Raw genomic sequence first — 20000 nt, forward strand, 5'->3', positions numbered from 1 at the left:
AACCTGCATCAGTTCACAGGCTCCTGTACCACTCACACAGCTGAGTCATGCTCTCATCTGTTGCCACGGCGACAGAGTGTGTGTGATAGGAGGGAGGGGGGGTCAGAGGTCAGAGGTCAGTGGACAACAGAGTTGAGCGGCTCGGCTCTGATGTTTCCTAAATCCAGAGTGGAGTCCGTCTCCTCGTCAATCTCTCCGATCACGGCCCTGAAACAAACAAACAAACAAACAAACAAACAAATAAATAAACATTTTATTCTTCTTTTCCACTTAAAGTTACTTTATAAAAAATATTTTATAAAGAAAATACAGATGAACTGATTTTTTTAATCAAAGAACTATAAAATATTTTTTTCTTACCGCTCTGAAATCAATAATTAACCATCAAAAATTTTAAAAAAATTCTGTTTACTTTGTAATTGACATCCATAATGGTAATTTGCAAAACACACAATTCAAAATATTAGAAATTACATTTTTTTATTTCTATTTAAATATTTATTTAGAGCTAGTGTTAAGAAGTTAAACATCATAATTCATCTTTAATATCTATTTTATATTAATGTGAAAACATCTTAAAACTACTGGATTTATTCTAGTTTATCACTAACACTACATTTTACAGATTACATTGAACGCATCATGATTGACCCTCTCAGTACTCGGTTTCACTGAACAGAGCCTGAACGCATCATGTTAGTCAACTCAACCTCCACTAACCTCCAGCTCAGTGCTGTGATGACTCTGAGCATTACGACATATTAATTATAATATAATTAATGTCTGATTAATTTAGATGTTCCAATTATTTAATGTTAATCCTCCGAAGCTTTTTATGACTTATTATAACTGTCTCCTTCACTTAGTGACACATGTGGTGTGTTTGTGACAAGGAATCAATTCATGCATCTCTAATAAATAAAAGTATTAATGAAGAGTTAATAAAACACAATGTTGTTTTTAACAGTTTATATAAAAACAACTGAAAACTATATAATCAATAAGTAGATTTACAGAAAATCTATTTGAAACGTCATTTTTCATGTAAAAACATTTGTTCCAGATATAATAATGTTAAATAGTAATAATCCTGTTACTCACATTAATAGTTATTTATTAATAATATTTGTCAATAATGTTACTGTATTATTATTAATGTTAATTATTAGTAATCATGTTGATGTATTAGTAAAAATGTAACAATATTAATAATGTTAATGTATAGTAGTAGTGTTTATGATGGTAATGTTTTAGTAATATTGTTAATAATGTTCATATAACATTAATGTTCATCATGTTAATGTATCTTTTCCTATTTTAATGTGTGAGTAACATTAATGTATTAATATTAATGTATAGATATGAATGTAAATGTATAAATACTAATGTTTATGTGTTAATACTAATGTAAATGTAACATGTTAATGTATTAATACTAATGTTTATTAATACTAATGTTTATGTATTTTAATGTATGTTTATTAATACTAATGTTTATGTATTAATACTAATGTTTATGTATTAATACTAATGTTTAAGTATTAGTAATAAAGTTTTTCTACCACTGTTCTCTCTTTTCTGACCCTGAACTAAAGCCGATATGATTAATACGTTATTGATTATGATCAGGTGAGCGGTGACTCACACGTTGTCTCCTCTGACGATGTAGAGTCCCAGCACCACCTGCTCCACCCCCTGACTGGAGCTGAACACCCGCTCGTGACTCTCATCCAGGATCAGGTTGATGGTCTGATCGAAGCCCTTCAGAGTGCCCTGAACACACACACACACACACACACACACACACACACACACACACACACACACACACACACACATTAAAATCTATAGCAACACCGACACCACTCTGCTGGAGGCCCAGACTGTGTTACTGGACCCTCTGCAGGTGAAGGGAGTCACAGGAGAACCAGAACCAGGACTGAGCGGGTCAGACTGTCAGACCTGCTGCAGTAAACGAGAGGTTTTCTAAAGGGACTCTGGTGCTCAGGTGCAGTACCACTTCTGTCCACAGGGGGCGCCAGAAACAACACTACATGACAGTTTCTCAGAGTAACTTTAAATATTAATATATTAAAAGAAGTGCTGGTTGGAAATTTAAAAGAGCGAAACTCCTGATGTCCCAGTGCAAGTGAATGCAGCATGAGTTGACTCCACAGTTTGGTGAGGAGCCTCTAGAGGACACTGATGCTGCGTCCCAGTACACTTATTTCTGTACTTATACTTACTATTTCAAGAGCGTTCACATTTAGAAGTATTGCAAAATGCAGAATACTATGATTTAATAATACTTTAGATGATATACTCATAACTGAAGTCTAAAAGTTGAATGCAGAACGCTGGACACAACTCGCTAACTAACTAGTTAACTAGATAAACGTGTGAGTTGTTGCCAACTTTCCCTCGTAGAAACAGAACAGCTGCAGGTGAATATTGACGTGTTGTTAAATTAGCTCACAGCAGCGATCATCAGTTTGAGTGACTTTAATAAAGTCATACGTTTGATCTAAAACAACACTAACCAGGCAAAATGATTGCACTACACAAGTACACAGTGTACTACATGTATATGTACTAACAGAAGTATCAGAACTGAAACAGGGCAGAAACTTGCAGGTTGTTTTGTTTTGTTTGCCAAAATCTGAACTGGTGTTTACGTCTCCTGATTCTCTGAAAATGCTAATTTACAGTTTAACCACATATCATATCAGTGCAACATAGAAAAGCAACAACTTTAAAAACGGCACTCAAAGCACTCGATCCACTCGACAAACAAAAAGCCAAACGAGTCAGCGTTGATTCAAAGATTAGTACCAGAGTGTAAAATTAAACCCTTTCATTTAAATGAATTCTAAAACATTTAAACGCCAATCAACACACATCATTTAATGATCTGTTATGGACATACTTTAGGCTGATGATCAATGAAAAAAATGTCTGAATATTTAGAAATAAAACAATGTATTGATCTATAATGCCATCTTTTGTTTCATTCTATTTAAGGCTTTACTCTTGAGTCACAATATTGACTTTTTTTTTGTTAAATATCTTCATTTAGGGGATATTCCAAACAAATATTGGTGTATATACATTTAATATATTCCTGCCATCCTCTACACATCTCCTGAATATTCCTCTAGATCTGCCTCGTATCTCCAGATGTGTTGATGATGATTGTTTGTGATAAACTGAAGGATGAAGAGTTTCCTTTATGTGTTCTTCTTCAGATAAATAAACTCTGTGTATCAGCTGAAAAATTCATCTTCATTTTATGCATTAATACTAATGTTTTGTATTAATACTAATGTATTAATACTAATGTTAATGTATTAATACTAATGTTTATGTATTAATACTAATGTTTTGTATTAATACTAATGTTTATGTATTAATACTAATTTATGTATAATGTTAATGTATTTATACTGTTAATGTAATACTAATGTTTATGTATTAATACTAATGTTATGTATATTAATACTAATGTATTAATACTAATGTTAATGTATTAATACTAATGTTTATGTATTAATACTAATGTTTATGTATTAATACTAATGTTAATGTATTAATACTAATGTATTAATACTAATGTTAATGTATTAATACTAATGTTTATGTATTTATACTAATGTTAATGTATTAATACTAATGTTAATGTATTAATACTAATGTTAATGTATTTATACTAATGTATTTATATATTAATACTAATGTTTATGTATTAATACTAATGTTAATGTATTAATACTAATGTTAATGTATTAATACTAATGTATTAATACTAATGTTTATGTATTTATACTAAATGTATTAATACTAATGTTTATGTATTAATACTAATATTAATGTATTAATACTAATATTAATGTATTAATACTAATGTTTATGTATTAATACTAATGTTTATGTATTAATACTAATGTTTAATGTATTAATACTAATATTAATGTATTAATACTAATGTTAATGTTTATGTATTAATGTTAATGTTTATGTATTAATACTAATGTTTATGTATTAATATAATATTAATGTATTAATACTAATGTTTAATGTATTAATATTAATGTTTATGTATTAATACTAATGTTTATGTATTAATACTAATGTTAATGTATTAATACATTAATATTAATGTATTAATACTAATGTTTATGTATTTATACTAATATTAATGTATTAATATTAATGTATTAATACTAATATTAATGTATTAATATTAATACATTAATACTAATGTTTATGTATTTATACTAATATGAGGATCTCATAGAATATGATGCATTGATGGAGATTAAAATAGTTGGAAATATGAAACATCCACACTAATGCAGCAGAAACATCAGATATAACAGTGACAATCAATTTACTGCTCAATCAATACCTTTACTTTAACCACATGTAGCTGAAGTAGTAGGACTTTTACTCATAATAAAGTATTTTCACAATGTAGTATTAGTACTTTAACTTGGGTACATGTACTTTCATTACATTTCCCCACTGTCAGATCGGGTCCTTGAACTCACCACGATCATTCTGCCGTCTGACGTCACGATGGCCACAGTACCTGAAGCGCAGCTAAAGGAACAAAACACACTTTTCTGCACAAAACAAACACATAAATAATAAATATTACACATGCACATATATTATAACTATTCAGAACTATCTATGAAGACTAAACAGAGAAACTGCGTCGCTTTACGTTAATAAACAACCACAATAGAGAGCGCAGCTAGCTTGTAGGCTAAGCTAACCAGCGTTTCTCCATTCAATCAGACGGGAGGTTAGCATGCTAGCTAGCTAGCATGCGGGAGGATACGGTTGATGTAGCTCTCCAGGGCGGTGGACATGCTTTTCACGTCGGTTCACGTTTCCACCGGTTAACGGGAGATAAACGACGGCACGGTGCAGAAACGTGAGGGGGAAACAGCGGCGGTGCTAACGGGAAACAGCGGCGATGCTAACCGGAAACAGCGGCGACAGACCGGAGCAATCCACCGCCGAGCGTGACGTCACATCCGGTTTTGGTTTTAATGGAAGTGAAAGCTTAACTCTGACTTTTGCTAAATATTACAACATTATTACTTAAATTCAAATAAATCTGTTGAATAAATGAGAATTTTTTTTATAATTATATATATATATTAATTGTTTTAGAAATAGTAAATATGACATTATAATAAATACAATAAATATATGACTCGATAAATAAACAGATTATATATAGAAATAAATATCAGAAACTGAAATAAATTAAAACAAAATGAGAAATAAAACTAGAAATTAAAGTAACCTCAAAATAAATGAATACAAAATTAGTAAATATATTTTTTTAATTATGTATTTAATTTTCTATTTACATGCATATATTATTTTTTTTTTTATATATAACTTAAATTCAAATAAATCTGTTGAATAAATGAGAATTATTTTTTATAATTATATATATAATTATTATTTTAGAAATAGTAAATATGACATAATAAATACAATAAATATATGACTATAAATTAAAACAAAATGAGAAATAAAACTAGAAATTAAAGTAACCTGAAAATAAATGAATACAAAATTAGTAAATTGGGAAATATATTTTTTTAATTATGTATTTATTTTTCTATTTACAAATCAATCAGTACATTTATTTATTTATTATAATGGTGACTTTAGTCCTTATATTTTCTCATCACAAGAATGAAAAAAAAACATCTGCCTACTTCACTGTGAACTTTTTTACCTGTTAGGATACTATGTGTTGAGAATTTTTTTTATAATTATATATATAATAATTATTTTAAAAATAGTAAATATGACATTATAATAAATACAATAAATATATGACTCGATAAATAAACAGATTATATATAGAAATAAATATCAGAAACTGAAATAAATTAAAACAAAATGAGTACTTTGTAGAATATATTTTTTTAATTATGTATTTATTTTCTATTTACATGCATATTTTTTTTGCATTTTATAATTATATATATAATAATTATTTTAGAAATAGTAAATATGACATTATAATAAATACAATAAATATATGACTCGATAAATAAACAGATTATATATAGAAATAAAACTAGAAATTAAAGTAACCTGAAAATAAATGAATACAAAATTAGTAAATTGGGAAATATATTTTTTTAATTATGTATTTATTTTTCTATTTACATGCATATTTTTTTTATTTCCAAATCAATCAGTACATTTATTTATTTATTATAATGGCGACTTTAGTTTAGTCCTTATATTTTCTCATCACCAGAATGAAAAAAAAAAAAAAACTTTTTACCTGTTAGGATACTATCAGCCGAAATAAATGTTAAAATCAATAGCCACCGAGCGTGACGTCACATCCAGTTTGAGTTTTAATGGACATGAAAGCTTAACTCTGACTTTTGCTAAATATTACAACATTATTACATTTTTTTCCATTATAACTTAAATTCAAATAAATCTGTTGAATAAATGAGAATTATTTTTTATAATTATATATATAATTATTATTTTAGAAATAGTAAATATGACATTATAATAAATACAATAAATATATGACTCGATAAATAAACAGATTATATATAGAAATAAAACTAGAAATTAAAGTAACCTCAAAATAAATGAATACAAAATTAGTAAATTGGGAAATATATTTCTTTAATTATGTATTTATTTTTCTATTTACATGTATATTTTTTTTTATTTCTAAATCAATCAGTACATTTATTTATTTATTATAATGGCGACTTTAGTCCTTATATTTTCTCATCACCAGAATGAAAAAAACATCAGCTACTTCACTGTGAACTTTTTTACCTGTTAGGATACTATCCCCTAATCCAAACAAAGACGGCGGCCCAAAGCAAATCACGTTTCCTTGATCGATTTGAACGACACAAATCAAATAAATCTGTTGAATAAATGAGAAAAAAATTGTTATAATTATATATATAATAATTATTTTTAAAATAGTTTTAACACTTAATGCTGTTATAGAATCCTCAAAGACTAAATCTGACATTATAATAAATACAATAAATATATGACTCAATAAATAAACAGATTATACGTATATGGAAATAAAAATCTGAAATTAATGCAAACGGAAAATAAATTAATACAAAATAAGTACTTTGTGAAATATATATTTTTAATTATGTATTTATTTTTCTATTTCTGTGCATATTTTTTTATTTTCAAATCAAGCTTCACATTTATTTATTTATTATAATAGCGGCTTTAGTCACCAGAATGAAAACAACATCCGCCTACTTCACTGTAAACTTTTTTTTACCTGTTTGGATACTATTCCCTAATCCAAACAAAGATGGAGGCCCAAAGCAAATCACATTTCCTGGATCGATTTGAACGACACAAGTCAAATAAAAATAAATAAAATAAATAGAAAAAGTTTTACAGGCAATTTGTATGTTTGACATTTGTTTTCATGTCTCATTGAGTATTCATTTATTGCCTTTGTGTTGTTCAAACTTGCTCTTAATACTTTTATATAACTACCAATAAAGTGTTGAAATTATAGATAATATAATATAGAATCTGCCATTAGTGCATAAAGTATCTTCCATACATCAAAAATGATTGTGTTGTATGTTTCACTACCCTCATCCCATTATGTACCAAAGTGTCTTTTTTATTTAATTTTGTTATATTATCTTAATATTTGTACATATGTTTCAAGTGTGTAGTAATTACAATTTATTGCGCAACACTTGGCTGTAAAATGACAAATAATTAAATAAACTTTATTTAAATAAACAGACATGGAGTCGGGTCTCCCAGCAGGTCTTCATCTTTATTGTTGCTCAGTAGTCGTCCATACAAAGGGGGGTGGAGGAGAGCAGTGGAGCCCGACAGGACAAACACCAGGAACGTCATGCTACCAAAGTATTAAATTTGTACAAAAATACTTTACAACATCCCTGTTCCTTTAAAGAAAATACAGTTTGGTTGGTTGGTGAAGCTACATGGAAACTAATCTGACCCACTATTTCAAATGGCAGTGCAATGCATGTGTGTGTTTGTGTGTGTGTGTGAGTGTGTGTGTGTGTGTGGGCGGATGTCTTGCTGAGGTGAATCACTAGAGTGCAAATCCCTGCAATGTTTTATATACACACACACACACACACACAAACACACACTCACTCAAACACACGCAAACACACACAAGTATGGAGGGCTAAAACTGCGATTAAATAAAAAAAAAAATACTCAATAAATAAAAACATTAAATAAATGTGAAAAGTCAAATAAATGTGCAGATTAATTTGAAAATAAATAAATATGCACAAAATAAATAAATAAAATATTCCTTTTTTAAAACAAATTCATTTTTTTTCATTAATCATTCATTTCTGTTTCATTTATTTCCCTAAATGTTTTATTTATCTTGTCACTTTTTTTATTATAATGTCATATTTAGTCCTCCATACACACAAACACACACATGCGCACAAACACAGTGTGTACGGCTTTAGTTGCCATACTTACAGCTACCAACAGGGATTTTTATGCAAAAATGTTGGCCATAAAATTGTGAATGCTAACCCCGTGCTAACTGAATAATTGTGGTAGCCCTGTGTTAGCTGTGAGCTAACCAAATATTGGTTATGTTCACCATGTGTTAGCCGTGTTGTAGCCTTGCACAACCCAAATACTGGCTGTGTTTACCACATGTTAGCCACATGTTAGCCTTGTGCTAGGTGTGTGCTAACCAAACGCTGGCTTTGTTAGCCAGACGTTGGCCATGGGTTAGCTGTGTGCTAACATGTAGGTTAGATGTTGGCTACATGTTGGCTAGCCTTGTGCTAACCATACATTTACCAAATGGTGAACTTAGTGTTTGCTAAGTGGTAACCTCAGCTAATATTAGCCTTGTGCTGGTAGCCACATGTTAGGTTATGCTAGCCATGTGCTCGTGGCCTGCTAGCCACAATGCTAACTGTGTGCTAGCGCTCAGGGAGGGTTTCTACTGGTGGTCAGTGCTGAGTGACGGTTCTGATTGGCCAGTTTAAATAGTGAGTTCAGACCGAGGTCAGGAAGATGTTGACATCACTCCAAATTAAACACACTCACACACACACTCACGCACACACACACACACACACACACACACACTCACGCTCACACACACACACACGCACGCACGCACACAGACAGACAGACAGACAGACAGACTCACACACACACACACACACACACACACTCACACACACGCACACACACACTCACACTCACACTCACACACACACACACACAGGTTTTTACTGTCACAGGTTTCCTGTTCGATCAGGATTATTTTTTTCGTGTAACATCCTTGTTTTCGTGGTTATGAGGTGAAGGTTTCGGGGATTCGATGTGAACAGCGACGGAGACTGAACCGTTTTTAAATCTATTTTACATCTTTTAAGGTTCAGTCGCCATGGAAACAAACGAACAGAGAAAACCGACAACAGTCAATCAAAAAACACACCGATCGATTAGCATAATAGATCACTGTTACTGGGGGGGGGTCAGGGAGGTCAGGGAGGTCAGGGTAGGGGCATGCTTGGCTTCTTCCTGGTAGCTGATTGGTTGCCTTGTATGTCGAGGAGAACCAATCACAGACGGGCACGGAATATTTTGTTTTCTGATTGGTTCCAGCCAATCAGCTGAATCTCTTTCTGTCATCTTGGCTGCCTATTGGTCGAGGGAAGAAGAAAGGAGGGGGAGGGGCAAAGCCAAGACGAGGACTTGAGGTGGGAGGGGCTTAACTGGCCTTGTGTTTAACACACAAACACACATAACATACGAACACACACACACAGACACGCACACATACATACACACAGTGTGGCCAGTCCAACAGGTGTAAACAGTAGAAAAAGATTCTTATTGAACTGCTCAGTGTCTTCATCTTCATCATCATCATGATTATTATTACTCTTTCTTTCTGCAGCTCGCTCATGGCACAGAACTTAAATCTTAACAGTAAACCCTCGGTCTTATTTCATTAGGGATGCTCCGATCAATATCAGCTGATCACCTTGATTTTTGTCTTAAAATTGACTAATAATAGTCAAAAAACAAACTTTTTTTCCACCACTAGGGCTGCATATCCTTTCAAATTTGTTGATACTTATATAAAAATAAGTGTAATTTAAGAAATGTTTCTATGAGAATTTAGTCTAAATTTGGCAAATGTTTAGAAACAGTCTCAGCATGAGGTCCATTTAGTAGCTGTTGTGGTGTTTTCCATCAAATCACATGATCTTCCTCAGCAGATGGGGTTTGCCAAGTTGTCATGGAAATATCAATATTCCAATTTTCAGCAATTTAAGGACTTTTCATCCAAGTCTACTTAAATATTGCCAATGATGCTAGCCTGATAGCATGCTACGAGCTAATGGGACATTTTTTAGTTCTTTTATTTGGATGGTCTGTTTGACTCTAAATGGAGCATCATTTACTAAATGAACATCATGCTGTATTGAAGAAGACTTGAAACTAGAGATTGAGACCATAAACTCATGTTTACAATGTTTACTGAGGGAATAAATCAAGAGAGAAGTAGAGTCATTTTCTCATAGACTTCTATACAACCAGAGGAGTCGCCCCCTGGTGGACAGGAGAGAGAATGCAGCTTTAAGACATGAAGCTTTGACTTCCCTCAGAAGAACTTTAATTTAAACCCAACCTTCTGAGCCAATAAAGGTTCTTCTACCCTCAACTTGAAGATCATAAATACGTTTTTGACACAAATCAATCAGTGATCAGTATTGGTTTGGACGCTCCCAATGACATCGGCCCTAGATATCTGGATCGGAGCACCCCTGGTCTCCTTGGCAACCTGTTTGTCCATCAGCAGGTTCTAGGTTCTGGAGCTCCCATCAGTCTTTGTGCTGCTGTGGTCCTTGGCCAGAACGACCAGAAAGCCATGGTTCTGATTCTAGTAAGACAGAGTGAGATGGACCAGGAGTCCCAGTCCTGGACTGGTAGAGGACAGCGGTCATGGTTCTGGAGTAGAACCCAGGATTCTGTGATGAACAAGAACCAAATGCTGGACCTGTAAGAGCAATGGCGGTGGTTCTGGCTTCAGGTGGACCAGTACCCATTATTCTGTCCCCACTCAGACCAAAACCCATTTGTCTTGGACCAGTAAGCCCCCTAGCTGTGGTCTCAGTAGGGCCATGGTTCTGTCACCACTAAGACCAGAGCCCATGGGTCTTGGACCAGTAAGACCACTAGCTGATGGCTCTGGCTTCAGTGGAATCAGTAGTCATGATTCTCTTACCACTGAGACCAGAACCAGCATGTCGCAAACCAGTAAGACCATCGGCTAGGGCTCTTGTTCCAGTAGGACCAGAACCCTTAGTTCCAGGCTTGTAGAACCAGTAACCATTAATCTCAAACCAGTATAACCATCGGCTGTGGCTTCAATAGAATCAGTAGCCATGGCTCTGGGCTAGTAGAACTGGCACCCATTAACCAGTTAGACCAGTAGCTCTGGCAATGGTTCCAGAAGAATCAGTAGTTATAGTTCTGGTTCCAGTGACACCAGTAGGACCAGTATGGTTCAAGTGAAAAGGTGAGGTGTTGCTCCGGTCCATCAGTGTGCTTTCAGGCTGCTTCAGCAGTTCAAAGGTCAAACTTTAGTAGTCAAAGGTCAAAGTTCATCCAGAGGGTGTGTGTAGCACCATGGGGGGCGGGGGGGATGGGTCCACTATGAACCAGTTTGGACGGGTCGAAACCAGTTTTATTCAACTTAGTTTTTCGGTTCTCCAGTCCGATCTGGTTGGAACCGGTTCAATCCAGTTTGATCCAGTTTTTCTCTGCTATAAGGAGCTATTGTTCACCTGACCCATCCCAAGCCCCGCCCCCAAACCGTCTCCTGGTTGGCTCCACTTGATCGGACCGCCGTCCTCCGACTGGCCAATCGAGAACTCCGAGGGTCCAAGCTCGCCGCCGATTGGCTGAGGGGAGTGGGCGCTGTTGTTGATGCCGTCGGTGTGATTGGCCAGCAGCGTGGAGGAGGAGGAGGCGGGGTTTCGGCTGATGACGAGCTCCAGGTGGTTCGGGGACTCGGCGATCAGCGGGACGACGAGGCAGCAGTCGAAGTCCCGAGTCCGGACGTGGTTTATCTGGAAGACATGAAACACACATGGTTCACGTAGCTGAGTAGCCTCAGAGGCGCTAACGCGGCTGCAGGTACTCGTGTATTTGTACCTGTAGTATTCGGTCGTAGGCTCGGAGGCCGCCACACTCCGCCGGGCCTCCTGGTCGGATGTTGTTGACGTAGACGCCGCGGTCCAGCATGCCGTCAGAAACACTGAACCCAAAGTCCTCCAGATCGGAGACCTTCTCTAGAGTCAGCTGAGAAACCGACACACGCTACGTTAGCATCACAGGAAGTAGATTTATGATCCACGTGTTCCGTCACAACACCACATTAAAGGGTCAACGTTACCTTGTGGAGTTCCACAGGGTTCTGGTTCAGGATCTCATTGACTTCCTGCCTCATCTTCCTCATGGCGAAGGCTCTGCGTTGGGGGTCAGAGGGCAAGGTGTTGGACCGGTTGGAAACCTGAGAAAAGGCATAATCAGTTTAAAGTAGAACACAGGTGTAACAGTCAGAGGTCAGGGGTCAGAGGTCAGTCCTGGTTACCTGTGGTTTGGAGTTGCTGCGTTCCTGGAAGCTGGCCTGGCGTCCCAGCGTGCTGCGGAGGGGGGTGGGGTCGTGGTTCAGACTGAGGGTGGAGCCGGACATGATGGTTGCCTGGAGACAGCCAATCAAAAGCACCCAATCACAGACAGCCAGACAAAAAATAAAATAAAAAAACAGTTCGATCCATCAAATACATGGAGGCTCCTGGGAGGCCGACCTTTGACCCCAACGTCCTATTGCTTTTCTACTGAGGGTTCTATGGCTGTTCTACTGCTGTTCTACATGTCTTGGTGCTGTTAGCGACCCGATCCATTGTTTGAGGTTCCTCCTGTGAGAGCGACTCGGTGACGGTTCTACTCTTTCTATGACTCAACACTCCTCGGCCAATCAGAATCAAGGACTCATCAGACACATGCATTGGTTAACGGATCTGCTTCATGACATGGAAAAACAAACTACCCATCAGGCCTTGCACAAGCTCTCCCAGCATGCCTTGCTCAAACTGCCATGCCCGGTGCAACATGACTGCCGCGTGATTGGTCAGAAGCTTAGTGATGTCACTGAAATGTCACAATGACATCACCGTGGTCTGTGTAGCTTTGACTGCCGGGGTGCGGTTAGAGTCACATTAATAAAAAAAGAGAGGAGGAGAAGAGGAGGAGAGGAGGAAGGAGGAGAGGAAGAGAGAGGAGGAGAGAAGAGAGAGGAAAGGAGGAGATAAGAGAGGAGAGGAAGAGAGGAGAGGAAGAGGAGGAGAAGAGAGGAGGAGGGAGGAGATGAAGAGAGAGGAGAGGAAGAGAGAAGAGACGAGGAGGGAGGAGAGGAGGAGGGAGGGGAGAGAGAGGAGAGAAGAGAGGAGGAGAGAAGAGGAGGGAGAAGAGAGGAGGAGAGAAGAGAGGAGGAGGGAGGAGGAGGGAGGAGAGGAGGAGGAGGAGGGAGGAGAGGAGAGGAGGGAGGGAGGAGAGGAAGAGAGAGGAGAGGAGGAGAGAAGAGAGGAGGAGAGAGAGAGGAGAGAGAGGAGAGAAGAGAGAAGAGAGAGGGGGAGGAGAGAGAGAGGAGGGAGAGAGGAGGAGGAGGAGGAGAGAGAGAGAAGAGAGAAGGAGAGAAGAGAGGAGGAGGGAGGAGAGGAAGAGAGAGGAGAGAGGGAGGAGGAGGAGGAGAGGAAGAGGGAGGAGAGGAGAGCGAGGAGAGAAGAGAGGAGGAGGGAGGAGAGGAAGAGGGAGGAGAGGAAGAGGAGGAGAAGAGAGGAGGAGAGGAAGAGGGAAGAGGAGGAGAGGAGAGTTAGTATCTGGAGAGGAAGGAAGGAGGATACCAGAGTGAGGAGGTGAGCTTCATTTCCGTCCTCCTGGAAGAGAAGGAGTCATTTCTCTTTTCAGCTCAATGACTCAGCGTTTTTACGGATTTATTTCCAACCAACATGTAGTTCTTTCAGTACGAGGATGTGTACTAATACTACTAACAGAGGTGCAAGAAGTACTCTGATCTGTTACATCTTCATTTAAATACATTTCTGTTCACCCCTACTAGTACTTCTAGTACTACTACGTCTTCTAGTACTACTACGTCTTCTAGTACTACTACGTCTTCCAGTACTACTAGTACTTCCAGTACTACTACGTCTTCCAGTACTACTACGTCTTCCAGTACTACTAGTACTTCCAGTACTACTACGTCTTCTAGTACTACTACGTCTTCCAGTACTACTACGTCTTCCAGTACTACTACGTCTTCTAGTACTACTACGTCTTCCAGTACCGTCTTCCAGTACTACTACGTCTTCTAGTACTACTACGTCTTCTAGTACTACTACGTCTTCTAGTACTACTACTTCTTCCAGCACTACTACGTCTTCTAGTACTACTACGTCTTCTAGTACTACTACGTCTTCTAGTACTACTACTTCTTCTAGTACTACTACTTCTTCCAGTACTACTAGTACTACTACTTCTTCCAGTACTACTCACCTCCAGCTCTCTGAGGATGCCGCTCTGGCCGCACGTCTCCAGATCCTCCAGAGCCTGAGACCAGAAGTTCTCCTCCTGGTCCGGTTCTGTCCCATCGTGTCCCACAGTGAACCTGAGGTCAAAGGTCAAAGGTCAGCCAATCAGAGAGAAGGAACATCCTGATGGACACACACACACACACACACACACACACACACACACACACACACACACACACACACACACACACACACACACACACACACACACACACACACACACACACACACACACACAGAGAGGAGCCTGGAGAGGAACTGGTCATGCTGGTGAGACTTGTGAGGGACAGCGTGTGTCAGTGAGGCAGGGGTCAAAGGTCACCAGGTGAGGGGTTTTTCTGCTGGAGGGAGTGACGGAGGACTGAGTGGGGGTGGGGGGGCTGAAAGGTCAAAGGTCAAAGGTCATTGTGGTACCTGATGTCAGTGATTAGACCACTGGGCAGATTACAGCCTCTGCAGACAGAGACACACTGATCGTTACCGCTGTTAGCTCGCTGCTAGCAACTCCCACTGATTTGAATGAGGAACGCTAATACGCTAATTGTACGGAGGACTAAAGGGGCCTATATAACAAATAAATACATTTTATAAAAAATGAATTAATAAAATAAAAAATTAGGAAAATGTAAAAATAAAACCTAATCTATCAAATAAATTTGGTTGAATTGAAAAAAAAAATGATATACACAGAAATGAAAAGTAAATAAATGAAATGTATTTATTTATTTGAGATATTGCTTATTTCTTGTAATTATTTATTTATTTGTTTTCATATTTATTATTCCCATTAATATCTCTTGCTGGCTTTTTCTTGGCTTTTATTTTTTTAATAATCTCTTAAGGAAATTAAGTAGATACACTATTGACTTAACACAAGAAATAACTGAGAAATATTGAGTCTGAATTACTTGGTGTTAAATTTCTAGCCTCTACTGTGTTTATTGTTTTAACTATATTCTTCTTATATAAACTGCAAATTATCTATTTTACTGTTTCTTATGCAAAGTGACCTAATAATTATAATTAAAACAAATAAAAATAATTATAAAAGTATGATTTATTTATTTAATTTGACATATTTTGAGATGTTTTTACTCCTTTATCTGTGACTATCTTATTATTATTATCATTATTATTATTATTATTATTATTATTATTATTATTATTATTATTATTTCGGATCATTCCTTCAAATTTTTTGATTTTGTTACTTTTGCCTTTTATTCTTTACGGATTCAAACCTGTTAAAATATTTATTTCTTTCAACTTTTCTGACAGAAATAATAAATGCTCTCTCTCTGTCTCACCCTCCGAGTGGTGGGCGGTCCCAGTCGTCGTCGCTCAGGCCCAGATCTGACAGCGGATTGGCTCTCTGGCGAGCGGAGGAAGATGATTGGCTGTTGGTCGTCTTGGTGTTGCGCCACTCGTGGAAACTGTACGGAGACGACTGAAACGGTGGAGCTACACACAGAGAAGTATTGTTATTACTACAACAGTCTTGACTTGATGTACCAGAAGGTCAAAGGTCAGAGGTCAAAGGTCAGAGGTTCGGCTTCCTACCCGGCGTGGTGAAGCTGCTGTCCATGTTGGACCCGTCCCAGGACTCCACGGCGCTGTCCACAGACGGCAGCGTGCTGAACGCCCGCTGGCCTGACAGAGGCGTCACCATGACGATGGGCTCGTCCACCCCGTCCTGGTGCTCATGGACAAGCCCCGCCCCCATCCCCAGGCCTGGACCAATCACACAAGTCTTTGGGCTCGACACTAAAGAGAAAGAAAACATCGTTTGATTACGTAGAAAAAATAAAAGTTTAGTTTTTCTGTTTGTCTCAGTGGATAATATCAGGTTTTCACACTGAACCCTGCTTTTATTAGCTTTTTGTTTATATTTTGTACAATTATCAACGTTAAAAGTATGCCGAATCATCAATTAGCAGCTCCTGTTTGCAGTGAACACATAGATGTACAAACAACTATCAATGGATTACTTTGATAATTAAGAAAACTTAAAAACATGAAGATTCTCAGGCAAATTCTGTAATTATGAAAAGCTTTTTTTCCCTATGATTTCTAAACTTTATTGGCATTTATTTACAATCGAAAACAGAGGTTTTAGATTTCAGGGTTCATTCATGGACTGTACGTACAGTCTCCCTGCTTCTTGATCTTCAGAGTGACCGTCTCTCCTGCTTGTTGCAGCAGACTGATGGCTTCACTCAGAGGTTTCCCCTTCAGGCTGCTGCTGTTGATCGCCAGAATACGATCACCGACATGGATCGCACCGGTCCTACAGCACGCACGCACACACACACACACACACACACACACACACACACACACACACACACACACACACACACACACACACACACACACACACACACACACACACACACACACACACACACACACACACACACACATACATGCAGGCCGGGTTAGGACATCCTTATGTTACATTTTCACACTTTGCACATTGTATATTCTTCATACTCTAATTATTTGCATATTCTTTAGTCATTTAATAATAATTAAAATATCCTTTATTGTAACTTTATATCCTTAATTTCGTATCCTTTTCCCCCCTTTCTCTTACTTTGTTTAGTTTGTCTATTATGCATCAAAATACAACAAGATCAATATCTGATTCTGATTCCTGCAATTCATTCATTACAAATTTACACCTGATAACATTATTTAAAAACAATGTTGGAATAATTAAAACACCAATATTATATTTGCCTCTAATCCATTAAAAAATAGAAATATTGTAAAAAAAAAAAAAAAAAAGGTAAATAATACTTGACAACATTTAAAGAAAAAAAATAGAAAATAAAAGTAAATAACAATAAAAATAATAATATAAAAATGTAATAAAATGAAAGTCTTATTTTTTATTAACAGCAGAGGGCGACATTCTCCATTTTATCCCGATCTGATCAAGCCTTTATATATTTTTCACTGATTAGAAAGTTTATATTTATCAAAAAAAAATGTAAGCATTAAATTACCGCCTTTTTTATTTTCTGAGTTGTTGTTTCAGTATAAAATTAGGCTGTAAGTGTTCAAAATGTCACAATAACGAACGAAAATGAATCGTCATCAAACTAATCATAAACATATTCCAGACTGTGAAAAGAAAAAAAAATAAAATTATAATTTTTTTGTAGTTATTTGTTCCAACAAAAAGGTATTTGTATTGTTTTATTTTGTAAACAAATCTGAAATCCTGACTAATTAATGAATATTTCATAGTTTAATCACAGCTGATTTTGGTGAGAAAGATTTAACTTATTGAAAGTGGAAAATAATTATTAATATATAATTTAATTTAAGTGTTTTTGAAGCAGACATTTTTGTCCTCTAAGAACATCAGAGCGTTACTGTGAAGCACTTTTTTGACTTATTATTTATGTCATAACCATGTTTATATATGTGGCAGAGTAACATCTGTATTTTAAGTATTAAATAATTCAGCATTTAAATATATTATAAAAAATACAAATAAAACAAAATGAATTAATATATATATATTTTCCATGTGTTTTTTATCTTAAATTACTTTATATTTTTTTTATTGTACATCAGCCTTTTTTCCTCAACAGTACACACTTGAATCCTGAAGTTGTACTCGTGTAACAGTGATCAGAGCACTTGTACCTCTCGGCCAGCCCTCCTTTGCTCAGTGAGGAGATGATGATGGGGTCAAAGGGCTCCTCGGTGCCGGAGATGGTGATCCCCAGCGGGCCTCCGTACCTCTGCAGCTCCACCGTGTAGATGATGTTGCCCGACACTTCCTGTTCATCTGAAAACGTTCAATAAAGATTCATTCAACACCAGGGCGACTACTGAGGAGCTGAGGGCACAAGGGCATGATGGGAAACAGAGAGGGTGTTAAAGGGTTAATTAAGGACTGTGGGAGGTTTAAGGGTCCTGGATGAGTTTCTGCATGTTGATGAATAAAATGAAGGTCCTTAAGGAGGTCCTTCAAAAGTCTGGACACACCTTCTCATTCAACTACTGAAGAATCTAAAATATAAAACATATTCTGGTTTGTTGAGCATTTGTTTGTTTACCACATAATTCCATATGTGTTCCTTCATAGTTTGGATGTCTTCAATATTAATCTACAATGTAGAAATAAATAAAAATAAAAATAAAGAAAAACCATTGAATGAGAAGGTGTGTCCAAACTTTTGGCTGGTTTATATATATATATATATATATATATATATATATATTTATATATATATATATATATAATATATATATGTACATATATATATATATATAAACTATAACAGTTGTACAAATGTTCTTCTAATCTTCGTATACAAATGCTTTTATCAATGTGTGCCTTTAGAAACATGCTGTCAATTAAAACTTTTCAAAAAGGATTAAATGTTTTTTCCCGAAAATGTTATATATATTAGAAGAAAAGAATATATATTTATAAACATTATTAATTGTATTTTATTACTGATTATATTTTTACATTTATTTATTTATTTTAAGTCAATATTATAACTAATACATTAGAATTATTAACATTATCAAAAGGACTTTTCCATCTGGCATGTAGTGGAGTTTATGGAAGCTGACAAAATAAAAAAATAAATAGAAAAAGAGGAATTAATATGCCATTAAATATAACAAAAATAATATCTAAATGTAGGCATTAATCAATTTGATTAAATGAACAATTTCTAAATGTATATGATTTATCATAAATCATAATTTATTTATTTTTCTGGAGAAAAAAAAAGCTGCAGTACGTGTTTATTTGAAGCTGATAAAATACTTTCAGTACTTTTATTAGCATATCTTTTGGGGGGCAGATTCCATCCTTCATAGAGTTGAAGTCTGAAGTGTTTTAAGAAAAAAGTACCTCCGTACAGTACTTAATAAATAACAAGTACTACTATGAGGTAGTTTAGCAGTCTAGAGTCTCGTTAGCGACCTCTAGAGGATGGAGTCGTCATTACACCTTCGTACCTGAGTTGTCTTCGTCTTTCCGTATCTTCAGCTTCACGAGCTCCTCACACTGCTGGAGGATCTGGACGGCCTCCTCCATGGAGCAGTTCTCCACCCGGATGTTATCGATGGCCAGCAGCTTGTCTCCGAGCTCCAGAGTGCCCGTCCTGAAACACACACACACACACACACACACACACACACACACACACACACACACACACACACACACACACACACACACACACACACACACACACACACACACACACACGCACACACATGAATATAAAAACACACTGAAACATGAACACAGAATCGTTATCTAACACATAT

General features: G+C 36.1%; 2 protein-coding genes across 2 annotated transcripts in view; both read right to left on the reverse strand.

The window, feature by feature from the left end:
• Nucleotides 1-5030, reverse strand: part of lsm8 (LSM8 homolog, U6 small nuclear RNA associated) — a 5182-nt gene extending 152 nt beyond the window's left edge. The window contains exons 1-4 of the mRNA XM_054624784.1: nt 4844-5030; nt 4548-4588; nt 1646-1773; nt 1-207 (exon numbers count right to left, since the gene is read on the reverse strand). The exon at nt 1-207 is cut by the window's left edge and continues 152 nt beyond it. Coding sequence (XP_054480759.1) covers nt 117-207; nt 1646-1773; nt 4548-4588; nt 4844-4874 — 291 coding nt within the window. The 5' untranslated portion in view covers nt 4875-5030 and the 3' untranslated portion in view covers nt 1-116. The remainder of the gene's footprint in view (nt 208-1645; nt 1774-4547; nt 4589-4843) is intronic.
• A 6424-nt stretch (nt 5031-11454) lies between these two features.
• Nucleotides 11455-20000, reverse strand: part of grip1 (glutamate receptor interacting protein 1) — a 51495-nt gene continuing 42949 nt past the window's right edge. The window contains exons 16-26 of the mRNA XM_054624380.1: nt 19686-19831; nt 18351-18495; nt 16838-16977; nt 16251-16454; nt 15998-16151; nt 15105-15143; nt 14653-14764; nt 12689-12799; nt 12491-12607; nt 12250-12396; nt 11455-12164 (exon numbers count right to left, since the gene is read on the reverse strand). Of these exons, the coding sequence (XP_054480355.1) occupies nt 11859-12164; nt 12250-12396; nt 12491-12607; nt 12689-12799; nt 14653-14764; nt 15105-15143; nt 15998-16151; nt 16251-16454; nt 16838-16977; nt 18351-18495; nt 19686-19831 (1621 nt within the window). The 3' untranslated portion in view covers nt 11455-11858. The remainder of the gene's footprint in view (nt 12165-12249; nt 12397-12490; nt 12608-12688; nt 12800-14652; nt 14765-15104; nt 15144-15997; nt 16152-16250; nt 16455-16837; nt 16978-18350; nt 18496-19685; nt 19832-20000) is intronic.

The sequence above is a fragment of the Anoplopoma fimbria genome, chromosome 23 (assembly GCF_027596085.1).
Source record: "Anoplopoma fimbria isolate UVic2021 breed Golden Eagle Sablefish chromosome 23, Afim_UVic_2022, whole genome shotgun sequence".
Taxonomy (NCBI): Eukaryota; Metazoa; Chordata; class Actinopteri; order Perciformes; family Anoplopomatidae; genus Anoplopoma; species Anoplopoma fimbria.